At 42.7% G+C, this 26993-nt stretch overlaps 4 protein-coding genes across 7 annotated transcripts; 1 reads left to right on the top strand and 3 right to left on the bottom strand.

Annotated features, from left to right (window-relative positions):
• The first annotated feature begins 37 nt into the window (after positions 1-37).
• On the top strand, positions 38-7063 carry ada2a (adenosine deaminase 2a). 2 transcript variants are annotated; one of them, XM_088997061.1, is made up of 10 exons: positions 38-167; positions 643-882; positions 1081-1267; positions 1705-1918; positions 1993-2120; positions 2197-2287; positions 3214-3322; positions 3416-3573; positions 6146-6348; positions 6423-7063. In XM_088997061.1, the coding sequence occupies exons 2-10, from the start codon at positions 654-656 to the stop codon at positions 6580-6582; spliced, it is 1479 nt and encodes a 492-aa protein (XP_088853187.1). In that variant the 5' UTR covers positions 38-167; positions 643-653; the 3' UTR covers positions 6583-7063. The 2 variants fall into 2 exon arrangements, with proteins under 2 accessions (XP_088853187.1, XP_088853186.1); XM_088997060.1 differs by having other exon boundaries at positions 545-882.
• Positions 7064-7202: 139 nt separating this feature from the next.
• ribc2 (RIB43A domain with coiled-coils 2) lies at positions 7203-10909 on the bottom strand. 2 transcript variants are annotated; one of them, XM_088997062.1, is made up of 7 exons: positions 10695-10909; positions 10548-10629; positions 9644-9925; positions 9451-9569; positions 7685-7861; positions 7430-7593; positions 7203-7353 (listed from the first exon to the last, which is right to left on the bottom strand). In XM_088997062.1, the coding sequence occupies exons 1-7, from the start codon at positions 10815-10817 to the stop codon at positions 7284-7286; spliced, it is 1017 nt and encodes a 338-aa protein (XP_088853188.1). In that variant the 5' UTR covers positions 10818-10909; the 3' UTR covers positions 7203-7283. The 2 variants fall into 2 exon arrangements, with proteins under 2 accessions (XP_088853188.1, XP_088853189.1); XM_088997063.1 differs by having other exon boundaries at positions 9674-9925.
• Positions 10910-13278: 2369 nt separating this feature from the next.
• On the bottom strand, positions 13279-15443 carry LOC148898124 (apelin receptor B-like). The gene has a single exon (XM_088996224.1). It carries the CDS (start codon positions 14506-14508, stop codon positions 13486-13488), a length of 1023 nt encoding a protein of 340 aa, XP_088852350.1. The 5' UTR covers positions 14509-15443; the 3' UTR covers positions 13279-13485.
• Positions 15444-17532: 2089 nt separating this feature from the next.
• On the bottom strand, positions 17533-26294 carry ndufa9a (NADH:ubiquinone oxidoreductase subunit A9a). 2 transcript variants are annotated; one of them, XM_088997059.1, is made up of 11 exons: positions 26088-26294; positions 25330-25458; positions 25071-25168; positions 24682-24773; positions 23294-23435; positions 21342-21444; positions 21197-21267; positions 19328-19404; positions 18856-18951; positions 17876-17942; positions 17533-17783 (listed from the first exon to the last, which is right to left on the bottom strand). In XM_088997059.1, the coding sequence occupies exons 1-11, from the start codon at positions 26140-26142 to the stop codon at positions 17613-17615; spliced, it is 1101 nt and encodes a 366-aa protein (XP_088853185.1). In that variant the 5' UTR covers positions 26143-26294; the 3' UTR covers positions 17533-17612. The 2 variants fall into 2 exon arrangements, with proteins under 2 accessions (XP_088853185.1, XP_088853184.1); XM_088997058.1 differs by having other exon boundaries at positions 25330-25506; positions 26088-26293.
• Positions 26295-26993: the final 699 nt, after the last annotated feature.

Below are 26993 nucleotides of genomic sequence, written 5' to 3'. Positions count from 1 at the left end.
AGCCAATGTATGATGAAAGAGGCGGGGCTTGTGAATTTATGATTGCTGCTTCTGACAGGACCCCGATCGACGTTGACAGGGGACCTCGTAGTCTAGATGAGAACGTCTCGGACATTTTGCAGGTTCTGCTCTTGGATGTATTCGTTGGCTAGCACTGCATTTGTAAGGTACGTATATCGCCACAGTCCATTTTGGGGCTTGATCAGTTAACGTCAACATCGTCTATCCTTTGTTTAAAAAATGCAAATAAACGTTTACGTATCAGCTTTTCTTAGGCTTTGTCTTAACCCAATTACCCTCATGGTCTTTTCCGTTCATTTTGAAGCTGTTCGCTGATGTGTTTCTTCTCAATGATCGTTTTATATATGACATCTTGTCTACACAGTGTTAAGATTTACGTATGTACCGATGATTTGACTGAAATGCATTACTTTTTATAGCTGTGTCGATATGAATGCCCTACTTAGGCGTTAAACAACGAGGCATTTTTCTTCCTCCGCGGGGTCGTTTTAAGAGTTTAATAAAATGCTCCTTTATGTTTAAGGTCATCACGACTCTTTTTGGTTTGCCAGTGGATTATGGTGAATGAGTTACAGCGCCCCCTCGCGGCGGTCGTCTGTCTGCTGTTTTGGAATGCTGCAGGTGTCCTATGCATGCCGAATCCCCAGTTGAGGCAGTCTCTCATTGAGCTGGAGGCCTCGCAGCAGACAGGGGGGCAAATTGTGCTAACAGACTTGGAAAAGCTTTTGGACGCTCGGCTGTACCAAATGAAGCAGGATGAGATGGCGAAAGCTCATTTCCCTCCTGCGATGCACTTCTTCAAGGCCAAACCCCTAATCGAGCGCAGTCCCATCTTTAGCCTGCTGCAGAAAATGCCAAAAGGTTCTTAATTTAATCCAGTGTTTCCTATCCTTTACTCAACCAAATACTGTCCTGACCGATATATGAAAACATGATTTTTTTTTTCTAATAAAACCATTGACTGATATGCTGCTAGTTCGGAGTCATTCATTGAATCATATTTTCAAATTACTCCCCCTTGGACCAAAGGTAACATCTGTAATTGAGGTTATATTTCAGGTGGAGCCCTGCATGTCCATGACCTTGGCATGGGGGACCCCGAGTGGCTTGTGAAGAATGTGACGTATCGGCCGAACTGCTACATGTGCGTCACTGACAAATGGTCAGTCAGCTTTATCTTCTCACCAGGGCAGCCGAAGAGTGTGCCTAATTGCTCTCCGTGGACCGTCACAGATCTTGACAACAGGTAAGGTTTTATAGAATATGATCATTAGCCACAAGTAATAATCTGATACCGGTACCTGTACGGAATTTTATTTGACATGACAGACGTTCAGTATAAACTTTCAAATACACACTTTTTGGCTTACACACTCTGTCTGGGAACCAATTAAGTTCGTAAGCTGAGGTCTCACTGTAATCAGCACTTACGTTGTACAATTTCATGTGTATTGTAACTAAGATGATCAAAGTATCACACAGAGATTCTCTCCCACTCATTGACCGTTTCAACCTTAGTGTCTCTGAACAGGATGAGCGGCATGGAAAATGGATGGATGATGCAGTACATTTGATGACTCTGTCTCACATTGCTATTTTCAATTTATCCTGCCTTTATGGCCCCTTTTCAAAACTTTTGTGCATATCTTATTACTTGGCCTGAGAGTCAATTTGTGTTTACAGCATCCTGGCCAACCTGACGCTCTTCACTGATGGTGATCCTGAGGTCTTATATCCCAACCAAGTTATGGTTTGGGAGAAATTTGAGTTGAACTTCGGGGCAGCGATGGGTCTGCTCAGATATGCTCCCGTTTTCAGAGACTATTACTACCACAGCCTCACCCAATTCTACAAGGATAATATCATGTATGTGGAAGTACGCGCTTTACTTTTGGAGGTAGGATGTTTTCTTGACGTCATTGAACATTTTGGATGAATGCCATTTCTTGAGAACATATTGACTGGACTCAGGTCTATGAGCTGGACGGCAGGATTCACGACTCAGCCTGGGCTCTGAAAACCTATGGGGAAGTCACCAGACAGTTCATCGCTGACCACCCAGATTTCTTTGGAAGCAGATTCATCTTCGTTGTCAATAGGTATCCTTTGGAATCCTGCCTTTTTCAATCATGATCAAGCATGTACTGTAAATACTACCTGCGGCTTATGTTGAAGGAGGATAGATGCATCTGCATTGATGGGGGAAATGGAAAAAGCAATGAAGCTGCAGAGAGACTTCCCTGACTTGATGGTGGGCTTTGACTTGGTGAGAAACTCTGACACAGTTCCTTGGTATCACGATGCCACAAGATAGCTGCAAAGCAATACTGGTATTGAGTGAGAAGAAGTCCACAGCCCTAAAACGCAAACAAAGAATTCAACCAACTTATTTCTAAACCCAGCTAAACTGAATTTTTCTTGACAACATATGCAACTTGAAGAACTGCGTCTTATCCAGGGTGCCGATATCATTTTTCAGACTGACCAACATACACAACAGCAGCATGACTGATCAGGGGGGGGTTGTGGAGAAACAAATACTGTATGTCATGATTAGCCCTAACCAAGGTCTCTACACCAGGGTTATAATAGCCATCTAATCCGCTTTATCCTCAGAAGAATTCTAGTAGGGGCTGGAGCCTATTCCAGCTGTCTTGGGGCAGTTTGCAGGGGACACTAGTTGCCAGCCAATCGCAGGGCATACAATGATGAAGAACCATTCATGGTCACCCTCACACCTCGAGACTATTTGCAGTGTTTAATCAGGCTGCCATGCAGGTTTTTAGAACGTGGGAGGAAACCGGAATACCCAGAGTTAGTTTTTATTTCAGTTTGACAAACTTGTGTAAAAAAAGGTCAACTTCAATGTTCAAACAACTGTTTTACTGTTCTTTCTCTGTAAGGATGAACAGCAATACCAAAATAAATACAGTTAAAATGCCCAATGCAAGCTACCTGACAGATGAAACACATTTGAATTTAAATCCAGGTAGTCACAAAATGGTGTTTCTTTTTTTTTTTTTTGTTTAACTACATTTTTATTTTTGATTAATTTTTGTTTTTTAGTTTTATTTATTCCTTTAGTTTTCGTTTATGATAATAAAAACATTCTCCACACTGACCAACTTGTTTGTAGTAATAATAGATAGTAAACTATATTTTGAGTTTACGTGAAACATGTCCTATCCACAGGTAGGACGTGAAGATGACGGAAAGCCGCTTTGGTATTTCCGAGATGCCTTGTCGCTCCCAGGAGAAATGGGCGTGACACTTCCATACTTTTTCCACGCTGGAGAGACAAGTGAGAGCTCAATGCACTTCCAATGAAAGCTACCGAGGGGGGAAAGGTAGCATTTGTGAATTTCAAATATTTCTCTGCAATACATTATCGTAGACCAGGAGGGCACAGAGGTGGACCAGAACTTGTTGGACGCTATTATGTTCAATACTTCACGCATCGGCCATGGGTTTGCTTTGAATCGTCATCCTTTGGCTCGAGAGCTGTCCAGGAAGAAAGCCGTGGCGGTGGAAGTTTGTCCCATATCCAACCAGGTAGATACGGTCTCGTGGATAATCGTCAACATGCAGTGCAAACATGTAGAGACGCAATCTTTGATGTCATTCAGCATTTGACAACTCAGCACGGGTCTCAAAACACCTGATTGAAATGATCAGCTCATCAGCAAGCCCTGCAGACGCCTGATTAACTAACGGCCATGGTCATTTCAATCAGGTGTGTTTCAGCAGGGAGAGATGAAAAACATACATGAAAGCGACCCTCGAGGACTGGACTTTGAGACCCATGGACAACTGTATTTAAAGAGTTTGATGGTTCTCTTTATTTGTAAGTAGGTTCGTTGTCAGATCTCCCAGGCAGGTGACGCGCAGAGCTTGATCGCGGCGTGGAGTCGAGCAAGTCGTGCCGTGATATCCGTCCGACGCCCGGCGTGAGCCGGGCGTGAGTCCGAGATGAGTCTGCCCCGTGGTTCGCCCCATCTCTCTGCCCCGCGACAGCTCTTTTTATACAATTTGCAAGCGTGTGCTATGCGTCAGGGTGATACGCACATCAAGGAGATCAAGGACTTGAAAGACATGAAAGGGTTGAAAAACGCACTTCAAAATCATACACGCGTGTGACGCAACAGGGCTCCCCTCCTGGATCCGAAGTCGGTGAAAGCGATGAAGGAAAAAAATAAAAACAAAAGTCATTCTGCACATGGTGAGGCCAGGCAAGATGACGGTCACCGGACATGGCAGGCGTCGGTAGGGTGGTTGCCGAAGAAGTTTCGTGGTGCCTGAAGTCGTTGTACGGGAGCACGGCAAAGAGTGCTCTACGACTGCCAGTTTGAGTCGATCGATGGAAACTTTCCTCGCGGCCGTCGAGTCGATGCCGGAAGGTCTTCTCACCGTGAGTTGTTCGGCTGGGATCGGTCAAATCGGAGAATCGATGAGGGATTGTGAGGACGAAGGTGCGTGGGGTTGGCCATGCTGCCGGGCACGGACAGGCGGGTCATCGGCGACGGTGGCGTTGATCGCGCTGCCATGGCGCTCTGCAGGACGCTGAGGAAGAACGCTGACGTCGGCGGCCGTGTCGGCCATGAAGCGTCTTCCCGAAGTCCGATCGTGGACATAAGCGATGTCCGACGATGTCCGATCGTGGACATATATGATGTCCGATCGTGGACATAAGCGATGTCCGACGATGTGCGATCGTAGACATATACGATGCAGCTAGTTGCAGAGTCGCCAGGCGAATTGGACGATGTCGGCCATCAGGGTGCGGCAGGTTTCACGGTGGGGTCGGGGCGCCCACGGGTGGTGGCGGCCCATCTGGAGCTCGGCTTGAGGGGTCTTGCTGTGAAGATGCCGGGTTCATGGGCGGCTGGGAAATCTGGATCTTTCCATTTGGAGAGTTGATTGGGTTGAGGAGGAGGGGAAAAATGCTCCTGGCTGGCTCGCCAATAAAGAGTTTGATGGTTCTCTTTATTTGTAAGTAGGTTCGTTGTCAGATCTCCCAGGCAGGTGACGCGCAGAGCTTGATCGCGGCGTGGAGTCGAGCAAGTCGTGCTGTGATATCCGTCCGACGCCCGGCGTGAGCCGGGCGTGAGTCCGAGATGAGTCTGCCCCGTGGTTCGCCCCATCTCTCTGCCCCGCGACAGCTCTTTTTATACAATTTGCAAGCGTGTGCTATGCGTCAGGGTGATACGCACATCAAGGAGATCAAGGACTTGAAAGACATGAAAGGGTTGAAAAACGCACTTCAAAATCATACACGCGTGTGACGCAACATATTAACTCCGTGTCAATAGTTTGTTCAGATGCTATATCACAGTCTACCTAATGTACTTCCACACCACTGCAAACAATAACAAACATTGTTACATTAATAATGCCTCTCTGGAATTGTTAAAATAAACACTATTGTCTTTGGAAATGACAAATTTAGGTTGCACTGTGTATCATGTATCAGTGCTGAAAAGGGGTGTAAATTTAGAGGTGCTTTACATCTAAAATGTATGATTATTATTATTTCAGAAAAGAGTGAGGTACATTATTGAGTATTTTTTTAAATTTGGACACTCACTTTATGTGATACATCTTATCTATGGTTACTTTCCCCGATTGACTAGCAACACCTCCTGTAGCCTGTCTTTATGTTTGAAGGCCGCTGTGCTAAACTATAATTATTCACAGACCTAATAACAACAATCTATATAATCGGCAGGTTTTTTTTTTTGGAATGCAGCAGAAAGTCAAAGTACTGAGTGAAAAATTAAGGGGAACAAACTGCAGTCATTTTTTGAATAACACCAACTTCTAAGTTATGCAATAGAATGAAACTTGCCAGTTTTTTCCCCACCAATTCACTTCAGTTACTATGTCAGGTGCATCAGAATATGTGCCTGTAGTTCAAGGAAAAAAGTGAAACATTTGAGTGTTTTATTGTTTTCTACATATTATTGATGAGTATAGTTTATGGATAGATCAGGAACTTCATCACCCCCCCCCCAAAAAAAAAAAACAATCCATCACAAGAAATATAAAGAATTTTACAACATAATGTCATTTAGGATGTGTGGTATGGTTGTGTTTTATTGCTGAAATTCATCTTGTCATGGTGCAGGTTTTGAAGCTGGTCGATGACCTACGAAACCACCCGGCAGCGGCGCTGATATCCCAGAACCACCCAATGGTCATCAGTTCCGATGACCCAGCAATGTTCGGCTCCTCCGGCCTCTCCTACGACTTTTATGAGGCCTTTGTGGGCTTCGGGGGGAACAGGACCCACTTGGGCACACTCAAACAACTTGCCATCAACTCTATTCTGTGGGTGTCGTCCATGTGACGTGAAGAATGTGTCCGAGCTGTCCTGCTGACCTGTCATCATTGTCTTCTTCCAGATACAGCTCGCTGAGCCCAGAACTGCAGAGCAAAGCTTTGGATTTGTGGCAGACGAAATGGGACAAGTTTGTCTCTGAAAATACTTTCCAGAAACAAGAGTGTGGTTACGGAAAATTATTTTGTTCTTATCCCAGCACACATCCTTGGAAGAGACTCTAATTCTGCTGCTGTGTTGTGAGCCAGAATGTGGGACTTTGCTGTTTTGCACTTTTGTCTATGGGTATTTGTCTTGAATTTGCACTTTGCAGTGGCGGTGCGCAGATTTGCTCAGGTGGTTTCTCTTGTGACATTGCCATGAAAACTACTCACACTAGTTTCAACCATTTTGTATGCATTTTGGTCACAACAAGTTGTGTTTATGATTCTTGGAAAACTGTCGAAAAATCAAATCTTTAGATTGTTTGTAGTGTACGCTAAATGCTACTCTTAAGTCTGGAAATCCATTTTCAGGCTTCCAATAGCCTGTAACGATGGATTTTGATTTTGAGGTGTTGGCCCAAAATTTGGTTTACACCATATGTAGACCGGGATTTTTAGTTAAGAGATTTGCAAGACTTCAAACAAATCATGTTTTCACTGTTGATCTTGCAGTTCGGTGTGTGCGCTTCACTTGTGATTTGATAAAAGCGATTGAATCAAATGTGTTGTCTGATGCCGTTTCAGAAATGCTCTCTGCTTTTATTTGTTTTTAAACGTTCTTGATTCGATTATAAGAGCGGTGCTACCACATTGACTATACCACATTTGTCCAAATCTGCCACTAAAACATTGTACAGTATAATGAAAAAGCACTTTGTTTGTAGATATTCCTTTGCAGTCTTCTATTTTGGAACACACAGTCACTCAGCTTTGGATCATCATCAGCGGCCGCTGGTGTTGAATTGGGAGAAGTATCTCTCATCAATGTGTCCCCTTCCAATGTCCTCTTTCCTTAATACAGAAACAATGAAAACCTGTGAAGCGCCCATGGGCAAACAGACCGCTCTGTTTTGTATGCGTGTTCTACCTGTGCTGTGCTGAAACCAGCTCCTTGTTGCTGGTGTCAACGTGTCGCCGGAGCTGCTTTCTGTGTCGGGCTTTCTGCCTTTCCAAGAGCGCAGCTGTTCGAGCCGAGTCCAGACAGATGCCATCGTGTCGCATCTCTTCTCTTTTCTTCTCTAATTCCACCCTCTATGATGCGTGTGCATTCCAAGTCAAGCAAGTTTTAAACACCTCAAATACACAACATGATTTGACTCTGGTGTAATTATCTGGCTGTTACCATTTTCTCTTCAATTTGATGTTTGCGGAATTGAGAGATTTGCACGCAACTCTCAGGAGGCGGCTTCCTATCGATGCTGGGATAAAGGCCAGGGGCCCCCATCATGCCCGTGTTCCGATCTTGCTGCCGGATTTCCTGAATACGCTCCTGAAGACGTCTTTCTTCGGTCTTGATCATCTAAGAGCAGAGTCAAATCCAAGCTTCAACTTTCAGCTCGGTCTGGGGGTTTCTGAAGCAAAATTCAATTAAAGCTACAATCACGTTGAATAGGCTCTAACACAGAGGTGGGCAAACTACGGCCCGCAGGCTGGATCCGGCCCGTTGGTCTTTTTAAACCGGCCCGCCAAAGGTTAGTACACGACCGACTCCATTCATTTCAATCGGACACCATTCATTTCAGTTGGTCTTGTAATGAAAGCATTTCAACACTGGATGGCGCAGTTATGAATTTGCAGAGCACATGGAGGAAGGAGGAGAATAAGAGAGATAGAGGGAAAATGTTTTTTTAACCGAAGCTTTCGGAAAAGTGTGTCGGCCACACTATTTCTTATTATTGGATCCAAAACGGTGACATCCAAGTGACTCGTGGTTGCAGTGTGTTTTACTGGAATTGCGAATGTTTTAAAATCTAACTCATTAACTGCCATTCACATTTTTTTTCAAGAATTGAAAATGTGACATAGAGCGCCATTCCCAAATTTGTTTGGGTTTTGTTTTTTGTTTTTCTTGCTTGGCTGCCGATAAAGTGCTGGCCATGGCCTCTGGCAATGTTTTTCCCTCCCACAAGGGGTAAGCGGTCCCCTTTTTTCCATGTTCGCGCTTAGTTCCAGCTTCAGCTGTTGTTAAAGCGCTATATAAACCAATATGTATGTATTGCATTGTATTTTGAACAGCCACCCTCATTTCCAGCTCATATAACTCCTCATTTACAGGCCCGGATAATTTAGGAATGAATTCTTTTTCTCTAATGAAAGAAGAGAATCTAATGTTTCTAACACTATTGAATGTTTAAGTAGTCCTAAAACTCAAGATTATGTGAGTCCTGCAATTCACGTGACAATGACAAAAACCCTGGCACTGGAGTAGACACATTTTTGCATATTTCTGGCATGTTAATTAATTAACATTTATGTCAGGTAGAGCGTGGTATCCAAACAAAGAACAGCAATTACCGCGGAACAGAAAGTGAGATGTATCTGATTAAACAAAGCGCACAAGCTCATGATGTTAGAGTCGAACATCATGAGCTTGTGCGAATTGTCAATTTCAGAATCAGAATCAGAATCAGAATCATCTTTATTGCCAAGTATGTAGGACACACAAGGAATTTGTTTCCGGTAGAACACGCTGCACTAGTATCGTTGTCAAAAAAACTGCTAAGTGGCACTATACAGTTCCATTTTGGCTACTGTTGAAAATTTCCTCGTCGTTCTCAGCCCACACACAATTCAGGAAACTCAAAAATGTCACCCTTTTTGCATGGTAATAAATGGATGAAGACAAGCATGAGGGCAAAAAAATGCACTTCTGGTCATGTTGTGCTTTCTTCAGTCAGGCCCACCACACAAATATCCTTGCAATTCAATTTGACATGAACTTCAGAATCAGAATCAGAATACCTTTATTCGTCCCACAATGGGGAAATTTGGAGTTACATGATCAATTTGGCGGCCATGAACACAATGTACTTTACGTCACTTTATATTTTTCTGTATTCTGCATCAAAACTATGTTAATCATATTCTGAGACTCAAGCCACGACTCACTGTGTTCCGATTCCATTCTTTAGTTGCAATTGCTGCTGATCTTCTCCTCTCTTGTTCTTTGTTCAGCCGCTGCAGAGCTTCATTGTCCATGTCGAGTCTCCTTTGGTCGTCCTGCAGCTCTGAGGGCCAGACATTGAGTGAGCTCAAGTGTGTGTGTGTGTTTGTGTGTGTTAGTTTTGTTATAAAAACCCACTCTCCATCTCCTGTCTGTGTTTTTCCGCACCCTTCTCATCCTGCTGCTGGATCAGCCAACTTTGGAGCTGCTCCTTTTGCCTCTGTGCCCGTTTTCTGTTGTCTGGGTCTTCGCCATGCAGACCCGGCAACAACATCATTTGTACGTTCGCGTCCAAATCTTTTCTGCCATGAGGCTGTTGGTACTGGCACCAGTAGATGGCCTTCTCCGTGTCAAGTTTGACCTTCATTTGTTGAGTATGGAGCAGAGAAATGTGTTTGAGTTCCTCCAACATAGCAGCATCTGTGGGGAACACCTGAAGCTGCTTAGTCTCAGAAAGCGGTATGGGGGTGAGTACTTAAGTCTTTTCGGTGTAAGCCTGGGTACACAGGGATTTTCTTGGTGGTGCTAAGAGAGCAAGAATATGCGGAAATAGCTCAATGGAAGGAAACACCACTTTGAACAACTCCGATGCCAGAAAACCAATATGTCATTTTGTAACGATAGTGACGGTACATAAAGAAAATGGCCCCACAGAAAATGTTTCAAACACGTTATTCATGTATTTGTATTTCACTTGAAATATCGTTTCAAAACGTGCTTATTGCTGGGTCAAAGACATTGAGCAAAAGATGCTACCTAAAATTGATGGATTTGACAAAGCAAGTCAAACTATTTTCCCCTCAAACATCTATATTTCTCATGCTATATTATATATCTCAATGAATTTGAACACCATACAAAAGCTGGTCTTATTTCCACTAATTCTACCAAAAAAACTGAAACATATGCCTTAGATTCAATCTATCAAGATTGAAATATTTCATGATTTATATTTCACAATAATGAGGTTTTTAAACTAGCACACTGCCCAACAAAATCCTAATTCCACATTTCAAGAAATTATGTTTTATATTATGCTCACCATCAGCCACTTGTTCCTCCTTTTCTGCCTTTTTCTTTGCCATCTTCTCGGCCACTTGCTTGTCAAGAAACTCCTTGTCAACCTAAATTATATTTGAATAAGAATAATTTCAAACTGGAAAGAATACGTCCAGCACAAACAACTTACTCCGATGCGGCTTAGCTTGTCATCCAACAGCCTCTCTCGTCTTCGAGCCTCTGCTTCCCTACGTCTCTGCACTTTAACATTTGACAGGCCTTCCGATAACAATTCAAAGTTGTTCGTCATCATTTTCACACTCGGGCTGGGCGTAAATGTTGACCGCAACAAAAGAACGAAATACGCCCTTTTTCAGTGTAGCTTGTGCGAACTGGAAAACACACAAGTTGCTACGACACCGAATGCATCGTGGCCCTTCGGGAAAACTCGGCTCTTTCCGTTACTCACACTCGACACGTGAATAAGGTACTTAACAGGATACATTATTAAAACAAATGAACAAAATTTTAGTTTCCTTTCAACGCCAAAAATTGATTTCTCTCAAAGTCAAAGTCAGCTTTATTGTCAAATATGCTAATATGCATGACATACAGCACAGATGAAATTACTGTCCTCTCGGACCCAGCGTGCAAGGGACTGAATCACATCATTAAATATTATATTGGTTTCCATTGTGCCATAACACTTTAAACTTATCCATGTATGTTTTGATGGACGATGCATTATGAAAATGCAGGCAAATGTCTTTTAAAAAGCAGTCAATATATTGATAACAAAAACGCAATATAAACATTCTGACAGTAAACCATTTACAATCCACAATTAAAGGACAACCGACGTCTCCGGACAAGTTGTGTCCATAATTTGTAAAATGGCTTCAAATGACTTCTACTGAGCGTATTTTCCACCGCATATAGCTATATTTTACGTTTTAAGACTCGCGCTGAATATTCAGGAAGTCTTGTTTTTGAGTTGGTGACGAGTCCGTACGTGACGTCTCTAAAAGAAGGCCCCCTGACCGAAAAAAAAGACACATTGTAGCGGTCCTTCCATCACGTCAATGTATTTTGCTGTACTTGTTTGGTCTGGGGACCTCGTGTTGCACCCAAAAGCCGCCAGAAGGCCAGAAGAGGGCGTCCAAGCGCCATATAAGGAATTTATCAGCCTGTGGAAACGGAGGTGGCCACAGGAGGTCGCCATTTTGTGCCTCTTTTTTTGTGTGAGAGATTTCTCCCCAATGTTGCCTCAAAATGGCACAAATAAATTCTTTAATCGATTGCAAACATGTATGCTTTCCTCTTCAGAACTATTTGAATCATATTCATAACTGGATGTATAACAAGAAAGCATATTCTCCGAATCTGAAGCCATTGTTTTGATTCACAAGCAATGCAAGACGTCTTGGCGCGACGTCACAAATTGGAGGCGGGACTTTCTGAAAATGCCCAATTCGCAGCTCATTTTTTTTTTTTGCAGATTTGGGACACTTTAAGTCATTTTTATTGGTGTTTTGCATTTGACCTAAAATATCACACTGCGTGTTTTGGGTATTTTAGATGCTATAAAATGTTTAGCTCTATAAACATATAGCTCTATTTTTTGCAGATTTTGGACCATTTTCCGTACCACTTAATCCTAATTAGGGTAGCGGGTGGTGCTGGAGCCTATCACAGCTGTCTTCGGGCATGAGGCGGGGGACACCCTGAATTGGTTGCCAGCCAATCGCAGGGCACACAAATACAGACAACAGTCACTCTCACACTCACACCTAGGGACAATTTGGAGCCATGCATGTTTTTGGAGTGTGGGAGGAAACCGGAGGACCCAGAGAAAGCCCACGCGAGTCCGGGGAGAACATGCAAACTCCACACAGGGAGGCCGGACCAGGATGCGAACCGGCAACCTCTGCACTGTGAAGTCGGTGTGCTAACCACTCCACTACCGGGCCACCCTCAATTGGTATATATGTATGCATAATAGTTATTTTCAATTAAAGCCAGATTTTCTACTGGAAGTCCAACATATCATGGTACAGTAAAGTCTCGTTATATCGATATTCAAGGGAGTCCGAAAAAATATCGATATAACCGGGACTATCGATATATCCGACCCTGTTTGCATGTAATTTTCTCCGTGCGTGCATAGAAATAGTATCGATATAACCGGGACTATCGATATATCCGATATCGATATAACGAGACTTTACTGTACTTTGAAATTTTAACTGTGATAAAAAAAAACGCTCAATAGTGCCAGAATGAGCGTCTTCGCAAAACTGTTCACTAGGTTGAAATACGCCCCATTCAGTCTATGGTCGCCGAAAATATGAACAGGTTCATGAACTTTTTCCTTCAGTTACAACACATGGTGCTGTATATGTTTGCTATTTCTGTTTTCGATGACCAACTTCGCAATTTGAGGTGAGGCTCCTTTATTTCACACTTCCCATCTCATCGATGCATTTGAAAAGGAACTATGCAAATAGTCAACTTTTAATGATAACATCATTCATGACATCTATTTCAATCACTATATTATTATTATTATTATAATTATTATTATTATTATTATTATTATATCTACCGGTATATACTGTATATATATCCCAGGAAATACATTGGACATCGCAGTCCAAAGAAGCACAGTGCTTGGACCAGGAAGGATACTGCACAGAACCCTCAAGCTTTCCGGCCTTTGGTAGAGTACCTGAGCTGAATGAGTCACTGGACACTATATGAGGGGTGAGACAAGGACGTATTTATTGTTTTCTTGGACTGTGTATATTTGTGTGTGAGTGTGAGAATGAGAGACTGTCTCCCCCGACTGACCACAAGTCCATGCAATCCATAAACCGTACTTGTTGACATTGGGTCCTTTGAAAATGTTCCAATTGTTAGTCAGCCGCAGAGTCAATAATGTGGAAGTAAACATCTAGTATTCATGAAGTCCTCCGGTTGTGCTAAATCTTCGTCAATATCTGCTGGGTCTTCTTAACGTGAAGAAGGCCCAGGCACTGAGACCTGAAATGTAGGTCGAAGAAGGCATAGAGGAAGGGGTTGAGACAGCTATTTATGTAGGCCAGGCAGGCGGTGTACGGGTAGGCCAGCAACAGGAAATGCTGGAAAGCACAAGTGGTCGGGAACAGGTCCAGTTCGGATAGGGCGCCCACGCTTCTCACCACATGGTAGGGGAACCAGCAGGCCGCGAATACCACAACCACCGTGATGATGATCTTCAAGAGTCGCCACTTACGTTTGTCCTCCTTGTGCCAGATGTGAAAGTGACGCATCACGGTACAACCAATCAACCCGTAGCACACCATCATGGCCAATAAGGGGAGTAAAAATCCCAGGCTGGACAACGACAAGCTCAAACCGGCGAACCATTGGCTCTCCTGATGCCGGTTGCTCACGACCAAGCTGAAGTCCAGGGCGCAGAAAGTTTTGTTGCTACTCGGGTCCTGCTGGGTTGTGCGGAACACGAGGGCAGGGACAGACAGGAGGCCCGACAGCGTCCAGACGGCAAAAAGGGAGGCGCCCGTGTGGCCGCCGGTGCACAAACGGTTGCTGGGCAGTGAATGCACGATGGCCTGGTAACGATTGAAACTCATGCAGGTGAGGAGAAAGATGCTGGCGTACATACTGAGGAGATCCACATAGCTGATGATCTTGCACAGGGCCACTCCAAAGGGCCAGTGGTCATCCATGGCTGTGTACACCGTCCAAAGGGGCAGCGTGACCGTGAAGACCAAGTCGGCTAGAGCTAGGTTGCCGATATAGATGTGGGGCACTCGCCGCGTCCCCTGCACCTGCTTCACGGTGTAAAGGACCACACTGTTGCCGGTTACTCCCAAGATGAAGATGAATATGAGGAGAACCGGTATGAGCGATGGGGATGCCGTCCGCTCGGTGATGTCACACATGGTGTAGTTGTCCATCTCTTCATAGTCATAGTATGTCTGAAAGCTCTCAGTATGCTCCATGGCTGTTCTTTCTTAGGCTTCGGCTGGCCCGTTTGAGCTACCCACTCTGACACAGCCGTCTGAGACTTGAGGATGCTACATCCCACCCCTCAGACCCAAAACGACTGCCCACTTATAATGGAAACAGATTCATTTGTAACTTCCTGAAACATCGCACAATATATTACATCATCTACTCTTGCTCTTGTCTGCACTTTTACTCACTGCCAATGTGAAAAAACAAAAATGCATGCTGATAGTTAGATAAAATGAATTGGTACATGGCACTATCAAAATGAAAATCATACATTCATAAGTCACGGATGGATGTAGAGATAATAAATCATATCATCAACTCAAATCAAGTCAAGTTAAATCAATGTCAAAAAGTCAAAAAAGTCAAAGTCAAAGTCAGCTTTATTGTCAAATATGCTAATCAACGTGAATTTCGGTGTGCTTCAAGACCTCTAACAAAAGATACATTCATTCTGAAAAAAAAAAACAGGAAATAACTTCAACCTACTTGTGTTGGTTATCATGATGCTTTATCTGCTCTTCTGTTTCCTCTAACCAATCGCATAAAAGTAGTTGGTTTCCTGTCCTGCACGCATGCAGAAACACTTCTCTCTCTCCTTCATTTTATGTGGCCCTCGGGAGCAAATTATGTGTGTCAATTTTCACGATCCTTGCCGAAATCTGCACCGAAATGTCACCCTGTCATGGGGGATAAATAACGTTGAGATTTTGCATTAGCTCTCCAAGAGAAGCCGTAACTCTGAAGCGGCCCGAAACAAAAAATGAGTTTGACACCTTCGGCGTAAAGGAACGGATTGATAGAGCTGTTGATGAAGACCGAGATATAATAGATACACAGATATGGGGTTCACTAAATACTGGACAATAAATTTGACTTGAAATACTGTACCCTTATTTCTACTCCCGTTTTGCACTGTTGTTGGGAATACTGCTGTTAATCAAGCAAGTACTGTAGATGTACAGATGTATAAAATGTTATTGAAATTATCTTTGTTTGATTTGCAATACAGTGAACCCTCGTTTATCGCGGGAGATACGTTCCAAAAATAGCCCGCGATAGGTGATATCTGCGAAGTACAATGTCAGCTTTTTTTTTTAACAATGCAAAACTGTATACACATACTGAAGAATGAAACAAAAAATAAAACCTCTTTTTTAACGGTTTAAAGAACAGTGTTGCAACACAATATTTTGCTGCTGAGCCTATTCGTCCTGACTTCGCTGCGCTGTAGCATCTTTTTCTACTGAAGGAGTCTTTCTCCGAGAGAAGAACATTGTTATCGGTAGTTGTTGGCACTCTCTTTTTTTTGAGCATAGAGAACATGGAGCATTGGAACATAGAACATGGAACATCTCATGAAGCAAAATGAGCTGTTCAAAGCCAGTGTGTTTGATTTTATTCTGCTTTGTTTGCAGTGTTGTTTCTTTTACTTTGTTTGTTTGCACATTTGCATGCCATTAATTAAAAAAAAAAACGTTTTCCCCCTAAAAAAAAAATCCGCGATGCACTGAAGCTGCGATAAGTGAACTGCGAAGTAGCGAGGGATCACTGTATAGAAGAGCCAGATGGCGCCCGAGTAGGCAGCCGCCAGCAAGTGTTCTCATGAGTCTTGTTTTTGTGTGTGTGTGTGTGTGTTTTCTTTTGTCACTTTGTGTTGTTGTTCATCTTGTGGAATGGATACGGATTGTTTTTCAGCATTTTTGGCCACATCATCCATCAAAGAGTAGACTGTGTTGAACGGTTGCACCTGTTCAGCAGCAGGAATATGCCAGCACTGTTTTTGATCGGGAGGAATGGCAGTGCCATTTGACCGTCATCGCTGGACAGGTCCGGGGCCGTTGTGCTTTTTTTTGCACCTGTCATGGGTAGCATTTTCACAGCCCTACTTTGTTCATCAGAAAGGTCAGTGCTGTTGGACAGTCTGCGGCCGGATGGATGCATGGCTTGAGGAGCCTGCGATGAGCCTTCTTAGGAGTATTAGCGCAGTGTAGAACTGTCGCAGCTTGGAATTGAAGCGGATTTAAGTGCGACAGAAGATATGAGACGTGCACATTTCACCATGAAGTCCCTGATCCACTGGTGAAAAGGATGCTTTGATCCTCTCCTCTTTCATCTAGAACTGCTTCTTACAACAAAGGGTGCAGAAAGTGCTGAAGATTGAATGACTGTCAATGTCTTTTGTGTTCACATTGCTTATTGTTTTTTGTTGTTTTGACTTCAAGATGGCGCCGCAAGTGGTTGCCATTGCAGCCACTCCTGTCTTTGGTTTTACTAATACATTTCATTTATAAGTGCATTTCAAAACTCTCAAGGACACTTTAGTCACGGTTACGTTTTTCTGCGGGTGGGTAGCAACATTTTTCTTCCTCTCCTCTTCCTTTCATAACTTTGCTGCTGTGTAAATTTCTCCACTGCGAGACTAATAAAGGCTAATCCAATCTAATTTTTTTAGATATCGTGTTCACCTCTGTACTCATTGCAGTTGTATGACGCCATATTGACCACTGTTGACTCATTTATCAAGAGCATGTTCGAGGAAGGTTCGACTCAGTCAACGTGGAAACAGATGAGCGATAGATAAACCTAACCTGCTCGCTAGCAGAGCTTGTTTACAAAATCAGGCTGAAACTGTGGTTTTTAGCATCAGACGTCACTATTGGACTCGTTTCACTCTCCGATTGACGACTGACAAACTTTGAAACATTGACGGAACAAGTGTAGATGGAAGGAATTCTCTGTCATCAGTTGAAGCAAAATGAGAAGCAAAGACAATCTTTGGCAAATATTAATTCAAGGCACATGTTGGCCCATGTTTCATAATGAAAGTTAGTGAAGTGTGGTCCACTTTTACGGTTGTTATTAAGCCTGTTAACAAAGTAAAACATCCCCTGCCCACCTCTACACTGCTGTGGAGAGAGTGCTCTCCACAGCCAGCGACAATGTCAGGTAGAGGAAGGCCACCCTGGTCAGTGCCAACTTAAACAGTAAAACACACATACATAAAACACTTGATGTTTTATCTCTTTTTTTATTTACATGAATTAAGTTAAAGCATGAACAGGTGACAATGAGCCACTGATTTAGCGCTTTAGTAATTGACGGTCTTTGCCGGCTTGGCTGCATCCAGGTCAGCATCCAGGAAACGGAATCGGCGATGACGGCGCAGAATCTCAATCGCCCTTTGTTCTACGGTGGAGGGACTGATGCCAAGATCCTCAAGACCAGGAAGTCCTGGGTATTTCATGTCAGTCAAGTGAAACTGGAAAAAAAGGGGTTTTCATCAGGCTAATTTCTTGGTCTCTGCATGGACAGGTGGAATTCTGACTGAGCTTCTAACGTTTTCTTTCTTACCCTTTCAATTTTATCTGGGGTTGTCCAGGGCTCAAACGGGCTAATTGCGAAAAACCGTGCGACCAGGCTGAAAGGACAAAGGGAAGCACATGAGGAGCTTCATCCAAATCTATGAAACAAAGTAGTAATTGCAACCTTCTAAAGTTAACAGGTGCAAATTCATTTGCTTGTGGTGCCCTCATGAGGCTTGTATAGGAACATTCAAAAGCAAGTCATCAACCAATTTTACTGCTGCTCAATCAGGCTACAAACAATTGTGAAAATGAATACAGTGAGACCTCAACTTACAAACTTTTTGTCTTACAAACGTCAAATTTATGAAAATTATACCTTATAATAAGCACTATTTTCATAGTACACACCCACCACGGCTGGCGGAGTGATCTTCGGCGGAAGCACACGACCGAACAGCATCAGAGGTTAAGTTACCAACAGTCCTTATGGAATGTGACTCTCCTTCCATAAGCCATCAACGACTATCAAAAAGGTAAATAAAACTTTATTTTACAGCACAGTTTATCTCTTTAATTACAGTCGTCATGTAATGCGCCTCTCTTTCCAAACAGCAATACCCTTTGACCTTTGACCTCCAACGCCATTCCATCAAGCCATAAATGACCATCACAAATGTAAATAGTGACTTTATGATACAATGCAGTGTATTTCTTTCATTACAATACAATACCACATTATTTATACATAGAATAAGGTATGTTGTGTGTAGTTTTAAGGCTTATTTAGTTGAAAAGTATATTTTATGGAAACCCAGGAACGGATTATTCCCATTTTAATGGTTTCCTATGGGATATTTTTTTTTAGATACACACTTTTCGCCTTACACACTCTGTCTGGGAACCAATTAAGTTCGTAAGTTGAGGTCGCACTGTACCTTGAAAACAAGTAAGGATCCAATTTTCAATTTGAAGTTATCTGAGAACCAACCCCAATTTTGTATGAATGTCAACATGTGTAACACTAACTGAAAGAGTGGCCGAGGAAGTGGATAGGGCACAAAGGATCTGTGAGCAACGGCGTAGATGTACTCCACCAGGTCATGGAGCAGGTACCGGTTGGGACTACAAAACAGACAAAAACAACACCAAAAACGTTTCATCACGCATCGTTGTCAGGTGAATGTGAAAGTTTGATTTGAGAGTACCAGTAAGTGAAGAAAAAAACAACAACACGGAAGCCATGACACATACCAAGCTGATGAAGCATGCAAACATGACAAACATCCTTCAAATGTATATCTGTATCAATGCGAACTGCATCAACCACAGTAACGCAAACATTGTTTCACAAGTAAAGAAAGGTGTGACTTAATTTACAAAGAGCAGTTTCATCATTTATTCAATTAACATGATAACAACTGGATTCTCAATGAACATGCTGGGCTGTGCTGGTGTACCTAATGATGTGTCCTGTGAGTGCAAATGTTTGGCCACCTACCCGACGAGTGCGTACGTCTTGCCATTGGCGTCTGGGTCTTTAATCGCGCTGATGATCGCCTTCGCCACGTCGACAACCTGATGAAAAGTCACTTTTTTTTAAAACAGGGTGGTATATGGAGGCACCTTATGATACAAGTTTATTTTGTTTCGTGACTATGCTCAAAACTCAGAGCACCCACATTACAAATTCTCTTTACCGAAATCAATGGAAGCAGCCTGAAACTAATTCGGGCCCACCAAAAAAAAAAAAAAACACCCTCTCAGCTCCTAAAAGCATTTTGTTGACCGATGATCCGCTAGTGTGGCCACTTGTGAGTATGTCACAGAAAAGTGGACTCTTTTTTTTAAATTCAGGTCATTAATTAAAAAAAGACATTGCTTCAAATTGACAGTGCAAAAAATGGACAAAGGCACAATATAGTAATAGAATATAATTTACAAAAGAAAAAATAAAGTTGATCTTAAATGACAATTGACTGACACAGAAAAACAGAAACGCCAATACAGTGATACCTCAGCTCACGAACTTTAAAATATTAGCTAAAGAAAATTAATGGCTTGAAAGGGGAGTAAAAGAAGCCATTTTTGTAAAACAGCAAAACCCTTTACTAAATTGCCATAGTGATTTGAGATTCAATTTGGATCACGCTGACAACAGACTTCTTAGATTGTTACCAATTAGGCATAGTCATGCTGGTGAGGTGATACCAGAGCAAAAGCCGAACTGTGGACGGAGACTCAATCACCAGGTAATGGTAATCAACAAATTAATTCAATTAAGGTAACCAGACTGTTCTTATTCAAATGTTTTTTTCTTGTTTTGAAAACCTGACTTTTGCATTTATGCTTACAAGTATAATGAAATACAGTGATACCTCAGTTTACGACCTTAATTGGTTCCCAGAAAGTGTGCGCAAAGTGAAACGTTAGTCTGCCGAACATTTATTTCCCATAAGAAACAATTAAAAATGAAAATAATCAGTTCCCAGGTCCCCATAAAACATACTTTTCTACTAAATAAGCCTTAAAACTACACAAAATATACCTTATCGTATGTATAAATGTGCTAGTGTATTGTAATTAAAGAAATAAACTGTACTATATAATAAAGTTGTTTTATTTACCTTTGTGATGGTCGTTGATGTCGCCTCTTGATGCTATCCGAGTGAAGTTGCCGTGCCTTCTCGGCGATAATACTCTCACTCACACTGCCCCCTGCTAGCTGCCTTTCGTTAATCCAAATCAACAGAAGTTTTTCAACCTCTTCTATTGCCTGAGACCATTGCTTAGACAACACAGAAACACCCGTAGCCACATGTAGCAATGGTCGACTTAGCGTACTGGTACTGGGACGCAAAGTCACACAAACGCACACCTCGTTTGTGTTTTTCGATGATCTCCTTCTTCTGCTTGACCGTAATTTTCTTTTGTGTCCTCTTTGGCTTAACACTGGCCTGTTGTGAGGTCTTTTTCGGTCCCATAATAGCAAAAGTACTCCACTCGATAACAAACCACGTCTGCACTCAAAGCAAGGAGGTGACGAAAACTAGTCTGCCAGCCACCGTGGTACTGTGTGGTTTGGTTTGTCCGCCGAAAACTAGTTTGTCTGATAAGGTTACATTCTCGCGAATTTAATGTTCGTTAGGCGAAAAGTTTGTGAGCTAAAGCGTTCGTAACCTGAGGTATCACTGTATTCAGATTCCTGCGGGGACTATTTAGTGACAGCCTACAGTGCATTCAATCAAATCTGGGATATGTCTCCGGCGTAATTTGCACTTTCCTTTGTCTTTTGTAAACTAACAAGTCAATGAGGATAAATACTGTATTTGCTTATTGTGTTAGTGACAGAAAAAAAAGAGTATATTACATGAATCGGCTGCTTGACAGTTTTCTTTCCGAGGCTGATGAGTGGAACGGCATTGCCAAACCAACGCATGTCTGAAAAAAATGACAAAATATTGTTGAGGGAAGTTTTGATTAGCACTTTGGGATGGATACTGGGTTAGTCTTACTTGCGTAGTAGTTGAAGAACTTGTCTTCCCTCCCAAACATCTCAGAGGGCTTCATGATGATGGCGTCAGGAAACTCGTCTCTCACCGCTGTCTCTCCCACAGCCTGGGAGACAAGAGTGAGCGCCGTTGTCAAATGAAAGTCCTCCACATCAATTTCGTGTGGGCCGCAATTATTCTTTTGACTACTGGAGGGACCCCAGCCAAGGGAAATTAAAAATCAAGGAAAATGAAACAGATCAGCTGGGGGTCAAGGGGGGGCTGTAAATTTATGAATGCAAGATTGAATATTAAATATCTGCTACATAATTATACAAATACCATTTATTATGTTTATAGCCTTTTCCTGGGCATCTTCATCTTAATTAAGTTCATAGAGTCACTTGTTCTGTAGACACAAGGGGACATAAGCCAGTGTCTTATTGTGCCGGTTCCAAGCCCGGATAAATACAGAGTGTTGTGTCAGCAAGGTCATCCGACATAAAAACTTGGCCAAAACAAACTTACGAATCAAACATCTGACGATGGAGGACACTGATTCGCCGTGGTGACCACTTGAAAGGAAAAGCCGAAAGGAAAAGTAGATAAAGGTTTTTCGACCAACTTTGGTCATCCCCCATTAGGTCTTATTCCACTTAGTTAGTTTAGTAATATAAATCCTAATTAAAATCATGGTGTATTATAGGTCAACAGTAATAAACATGCCCTATCATAATTACCTTAATTACAATAATAACTTGTGGATTCGAATGACTCACCAGGTAGTTTGTAATTCTGCTTTCTCAATCCTTTTTTTCTCTGCATGTTTGCTTCCCTCACAATGCTGTTTGAGTGACAGCCAACCTTTGCCACCATCGTTGATCACTTTTCCATCGCAAAGACTGCAAAGGGCTTTCCCCAGCCGGAATTTTGTTTGAATATGGAATCTGAAAGCCGACATCAGTCTACTTGTTTTTCTAACCATGCTCAATTCCCCAAATTCTTTATCCCTCCATCCAGAGACGTCACTGTTCCACTATCACTCTTTTGTGTAGGATATCGCTCTTCCACGACATCTTGACAATGTGAAGAGTCGTGTGCTCTCCCAAGCGAGCAATCACACGGAACACGTGTATGTAAGCTTTACATCAAAACAAAATCTATATATATCTAACCTACACTGTATACAACTAACACATTAAACAGAAGTACCAAAAATGTGACGATGTTTAGCGCAAGTTTACTGCAGTAAACTTGCGAAAACAAACAAATATGGCAATATGGCAGCTTTTCGCCATGGCGAAAAGCTGCCATATTTGTTTCTTTGTCTCGCGATATTTTTCTCCCGAGCGACCCCGATTGTCAACGGAAGCAACCGACATCAACCAAAACACACGAAAGCATGCCGACTCAAGCACTACGCATTCTGATCATCCTATCTCCCTTCAAAACAAATGTTTTAGCGGTTGTATATGGAAATAAAATAACTTTTATATGAAAATAGAAAATATCACTTTGGCGGAAAAAAATAGCGGACGCCTATCCCTGCTTGTGTTTAAAAGCTGGATTCCATTACACGATTATGTAAAATGATAAGGGCAATTGGAAGTTGTCTCCATACAAAACAATATTAGAACAGCGATAACAAGTGTAACAGTCTTGCGCTTTAGCCAGGGTTTTTCCTGCGTTTGAAATTGGGAGGCAACCATCGACAGCTAATTTTGTGCTGCCCACTGCCAGACCGATTGAGATCGTCAAACTACCCATTATAAAACTAAAAACGTCCACGTCTGTGATATTTGACTGACCGCCACACGCCTATCAACAGTACGTACATTGATGTACTTTCATCATTTGAAGCGGCACTAAGAGCAACCATTATCTACAATGTGGCCCACAGCAATGGATTTGGTACACCTGCAGGAGAGCAATCGGGAAATGTATGCCACACCATTATCTCACAGGATATATCCAACCTTGTTCCTCAGGTATTTGGATGAGCTGCGGATGTCGGCATTGAGGTGAGACACGTGGACGAACTTAGTGATGCCAGCCTCTCTGGTTGCCTTGGCAATCTGCTGAGGGATGTTCACAAAGATGTCCTCAAATCGGTTGTTCCTTCACACAAAGACAGTAACATAAATTCAACAAATGCCAGTCTTGAAAGATTTCTTAGCAGGTTGTCAGAGATATGACAGTCAGACACTGTGGACAGAGACTCGGAACCAGAAAGATTGTCCCTACTGCCGGCAGGAAACGCAGCCATTCATTACATGCGTCTGAATTTTGCGCCCCTCTGCCAAGCTATTTATTGAGAGTACATGCAGATTAAAGTGATACATTAGTAAAACATAGTTTCCTTGATTAGAATACCACGCCTCTGGACGTTCTGGGCACCAACAGCTGTAAGCAATAAAACATTGTGTTTTCCATGAATTGATAAGTTTGTAACCTGGCTAATGAGCTCCTTCCTGTGAGGGAGTTCCAAGGCCAGATCTTTTTAGATCAGGGGTCGGGAACGTGTGGCTCGCGAGCCAGATACGGCTCTTTTGATGATTGCATGTGGCTCGCCGATAAAACTAAATACATATTCTCATTTTCTTCGCCATTCATTTCCTATTGGGGCTGCAGTTGGCGGAAAGCGCAATTTTGATTGGATGACACTGACCTAGGTTGGCAGAGAGCGCAATTTTGATTGGATGATACTGGCCGTCACGTTGAAACAGGTAAACGCCCCTTTAAATGAGCCCGACGAGTACGCTTCAGTTTGAATGCAACGGAGCATTCGCCTTTGAGGAGAGAAAATGTTCTGATTCTAATTTGCAATGAAACAATTCCATCGATGAAACAGTTGAATATCAGTGACATTTTAACAAAGCCCATGTTAACGTTAGCATCAATATACTTCTGCGAGAAGTACATTGCAGATAGCAAGTGTGGAAGCTTATGAGCCGTGTGCAGGCTAGCTAGGAGTAACTTTGCCTATGGACCCGATCGTTTGGCTGGATACCATTCATGTTAACGGTGAGTACTGTCACAAAGTTATTTTAAATAATACATTCTGACATTTTGTTGAAAAGTGCCGCGTGCGTGTTTGCGTGCGGGTTTGCGTGCGTGTGCGCGCGCCCCCGAGTGTGGCTCTCGCTGAAAAACGTTTCTAAATATTTTACTTTTATGGCTCTCTTCGTCAAAAAGGTTCCCGACCCCTGTTCTAGATGAAGGTAACAGTTTTACTGGGCTGTGTCTGTTTCACTCGGATTTACTGTGGCTATCTGTGACTCGACTGTGGGCCTATTGTTTAGTTGGCCAGCTAAACACGGCACTTTTAAACATGATAACTTCTTATTCTCCATCACAGGTATACCTTGTTTCCCACTCTTTTCCCACAAGATTGATGACTACATTGGAGTGCTCCAAAGCTCGTTTGATGGAGTCTTTATTCCTGGCATCCCACTCCTGAAACAGAATTGCACATCAAGTCAAAGGACTTCAATTAGGTACCCGTAAGTGTAAGGTTATTCATTCACATGCATCACCTAAATTCACACAAACCACATTTATTTATCCACATTTTGGCTGATCTCAGCCAATGTAGAGAAATTAAAAATAAATAAAAAAACAGCAGTTCCATGAGACGTTCATAATTTTCTCAATCTTTATCCTATTTTCAACAGGTTCATATATTCCAAACGTTTGCTGACACATAATTTTTCTTGGGTGGAACATTACTCAACTCCTAAGAAAATTACTCACCATGAAAATTATTTGTCCAAGGTCCCCCATAGGCTTGAAATACATAGTGTCATACTGATCGCAGCGATGAGGGACTACGATCTGAGAGCCAATCCGACCTGAAAACCAATAAGACACCCAATCAATTCTGCGCAAATGTCAAAAAAGACCAACAAAGCATGAAGGTTGGGATTCCAACGTAGTACAACATTTGATTTATTCTTAGCTTTCATATTCTATTTGTATTGATGGAAATGTGTCAATTTCCCCCTCCACTCACCGAGCCGATTGACCACGTATCGCCCCAGGAAGCCTGTGGCACCGAACACGGTGGCGGCGATGCCACTGGACGAGGAACGGCCACCCTTTCCTTTAGGGATGACAGCATGGTGCAGCTTTCTCTGCTGGACTGGACCAACGTAAAAGGCTGTCAACGTTACGGGGGGACAGAAACCCTCTGAATGGAAGGAGGGACAACCCACATGAGGTGCGAGCTATTATGTACACAGTAAATTATAGTCCATTTCAAATAACATTACGTTTTTAATAATAACACAGCTTAGTCTGCACGGACATGTCATGTAGAGGGGGCATTTGTTTGACTGAAGTGAACGCTGAACTTCATGTTACATTTGATTGACTTCATTACTATAAAAAGGAAATAATCGCCTGACGCAGCCTTAGGTACTTGTCACACAGGAAATACATCAAAAAGACATATTTTAAGCGTTGTGCATCAAAGGTTCTGGATGTAAACTATTTGTTCGTAGTTCCAAGAAGTCTTATCGCCGTAAATTTGCATTGGACGCCAATCTGAAAAGCATAAATAATTACAAAAGGCTCACGTCGAACACAAACTACCGAGAAATAGCACTTGCCTAGCTAGCGTGAGCAGCCTCGAGCAAAACAGATTCGTAAGGTCATTCAACACGCACTCGTGTTTGCAATGTCAGCCCGAGTGAAGCCGTTTGATTCATCATACTTACATTTTACATGACTACACAAATACATATTATGTATTATTTTGACCTGACTCACTCGTAATCTTTGGAAGGGCACTCGCAGGACGACCAACCAGCACTCGGGTCGCCATATTTTCGGCTACGGGCACCGGTGAGGACCAAAAGAAATACAGTGGGAACTAAGATGTGTCGTTCGTGAAGGAAGGAACTGTTGGAGCCGGCTCTTTGGAGTGAACGATGGGAGCCGACGCTTAATAGACGCCGCCTGAGGAGCCGACTTCTTCCCCGGTCGCCTTCGGTTGAAGCCGCACGTGATTGGTCAAAATCCATGGGAAAAGACGGGACACACACAAATTAACATGGTCACACACACACACACACACACACACACACACACACACACACACACACACACACACACACACGCACACACGCACACACGCACACACGCGCACAAAAAGGGTCCTTCCATTGCCCCGCCTGTTTTGTGACGTAGAAAACATGTACCGATAGTTTATTATTAAGCCAGACAAATCAACGCTCCTCAGACACCGGAAAAGGATAACTGCAATTGGTTGAATGTGTCAGTAAAACATATACAACAAACAAACAAACAAACAAACAAACAAACAAACAAACAAATAAAATAAATAAATAAATAAATAAGTACGCGCGTACGCACGCACACACAATACACACACACACACACACACACACACGCACGCACGCACGCACACACACACACACACACACGCACGCACACACACACACACACACACACACACACACACACACACACACACACACACACACACACACACACACACACACACATACATACATATGTAACGGAGTTGTGCACTTAGATTATTAAATTATGAAGGAAGTGACGCAACGGCGCACAGTGTGGCACCATGTCCCGCCCATAGTTTCCAGAACAATCTCGAGGAGATTCAGGGTGAGTCGCAATTTTCTGTTGGTC

Source organism: Hippocampus bargibanti, linkage group LG05, assembly GCF_051943395.1.
Source record: "Hippocampus bargibanti isolate YZ-2025 linkage group LG05, ASM5194339v1, whole genome shotgun sequence".
Classification (NCBI taxonomy): domain Eukaryota; kingdom Metazoa; phylum Chordata; class Actinopteri; order Syngnathiformes; family Syngnathidae; genus Hippocampus; species Hippocampus bargibanti.
The sequence above is the reverse complement of the archived record's forward strand: the minus strand, read 5'-3'. Positions and strand labels throughout refer to the sequence as shown.

Bases quoted from the DNA above. Each gene is read 5' to 3' on its own strand.
- LOC148898124 (XM_088996224.1), bottom strand. From the start codon at position 14,508: ATGGAGCATACTGAGAGCTTTCAGACATACTATGACTATGAAGAGATG.
- ndufa9a (XM_088997058.1), bottom strand. From the start codon at position 26,142: ATGGCGACCCGAGTGCTGGTTGGTCGTCCTGCGAGTGCCCTTCCAAAG. The intron at 23,436-24,681 runs GTATACCTGTGA...CTTTGTGTGAAG, and splicing joins GGAAAAGAGTGGGAAACAAG to GAACAACCGATTTGAGGACA. The intron at 21,268-21,341 runs GTAAGACTAACC...CATTTTTTTCAG, and splicing joins GTTCTTCAACTACTACGCAA to ACATGCGTTGGTTTGGCAAT.
- ribc2 (XM_088997062.1), bottom strand. From the start codon at position 10,817: ATGATGACGAACAACTTTGAATTGTTATCGGAAGGCCTGTCAAATGTT. The intron at 10,630-10,694 runs GTAAGTTGTTTG...AATATAATTTAG, and splicing joins ACAAGCTAAGCCGCATCGGA to GTTGACAAGGAGTTTCTTGA. The intron at 9,926-10,547 runs GTGAGCATAATA...TGTTCCCCACAG, and splicing joins GGAGGAACAAGTGGCTGATG to ATGCTGCTATGTTGGAGGAA.
- ada2a (XM_088997060.1), top strand. From the start codon at position 97: ATGAGAACGTCTCGGACATTTTGCAGGTTCTGCTCTTGGATGTATTCG. The intron at 168-544 runs GTACGTATATCG...TTTATGTTTAAG, and splicing joins GCTAGCACTGCATTTGTAAG to GTCATCACGACTCTTTTTGG. The intron at 2,288-3,213 runs GTGAGAAACTCT...TCCTATCCACAG, and splicing joins TGATGGTGGGCTTTGACTTG to GTAGGACGTGAAGATGACGG.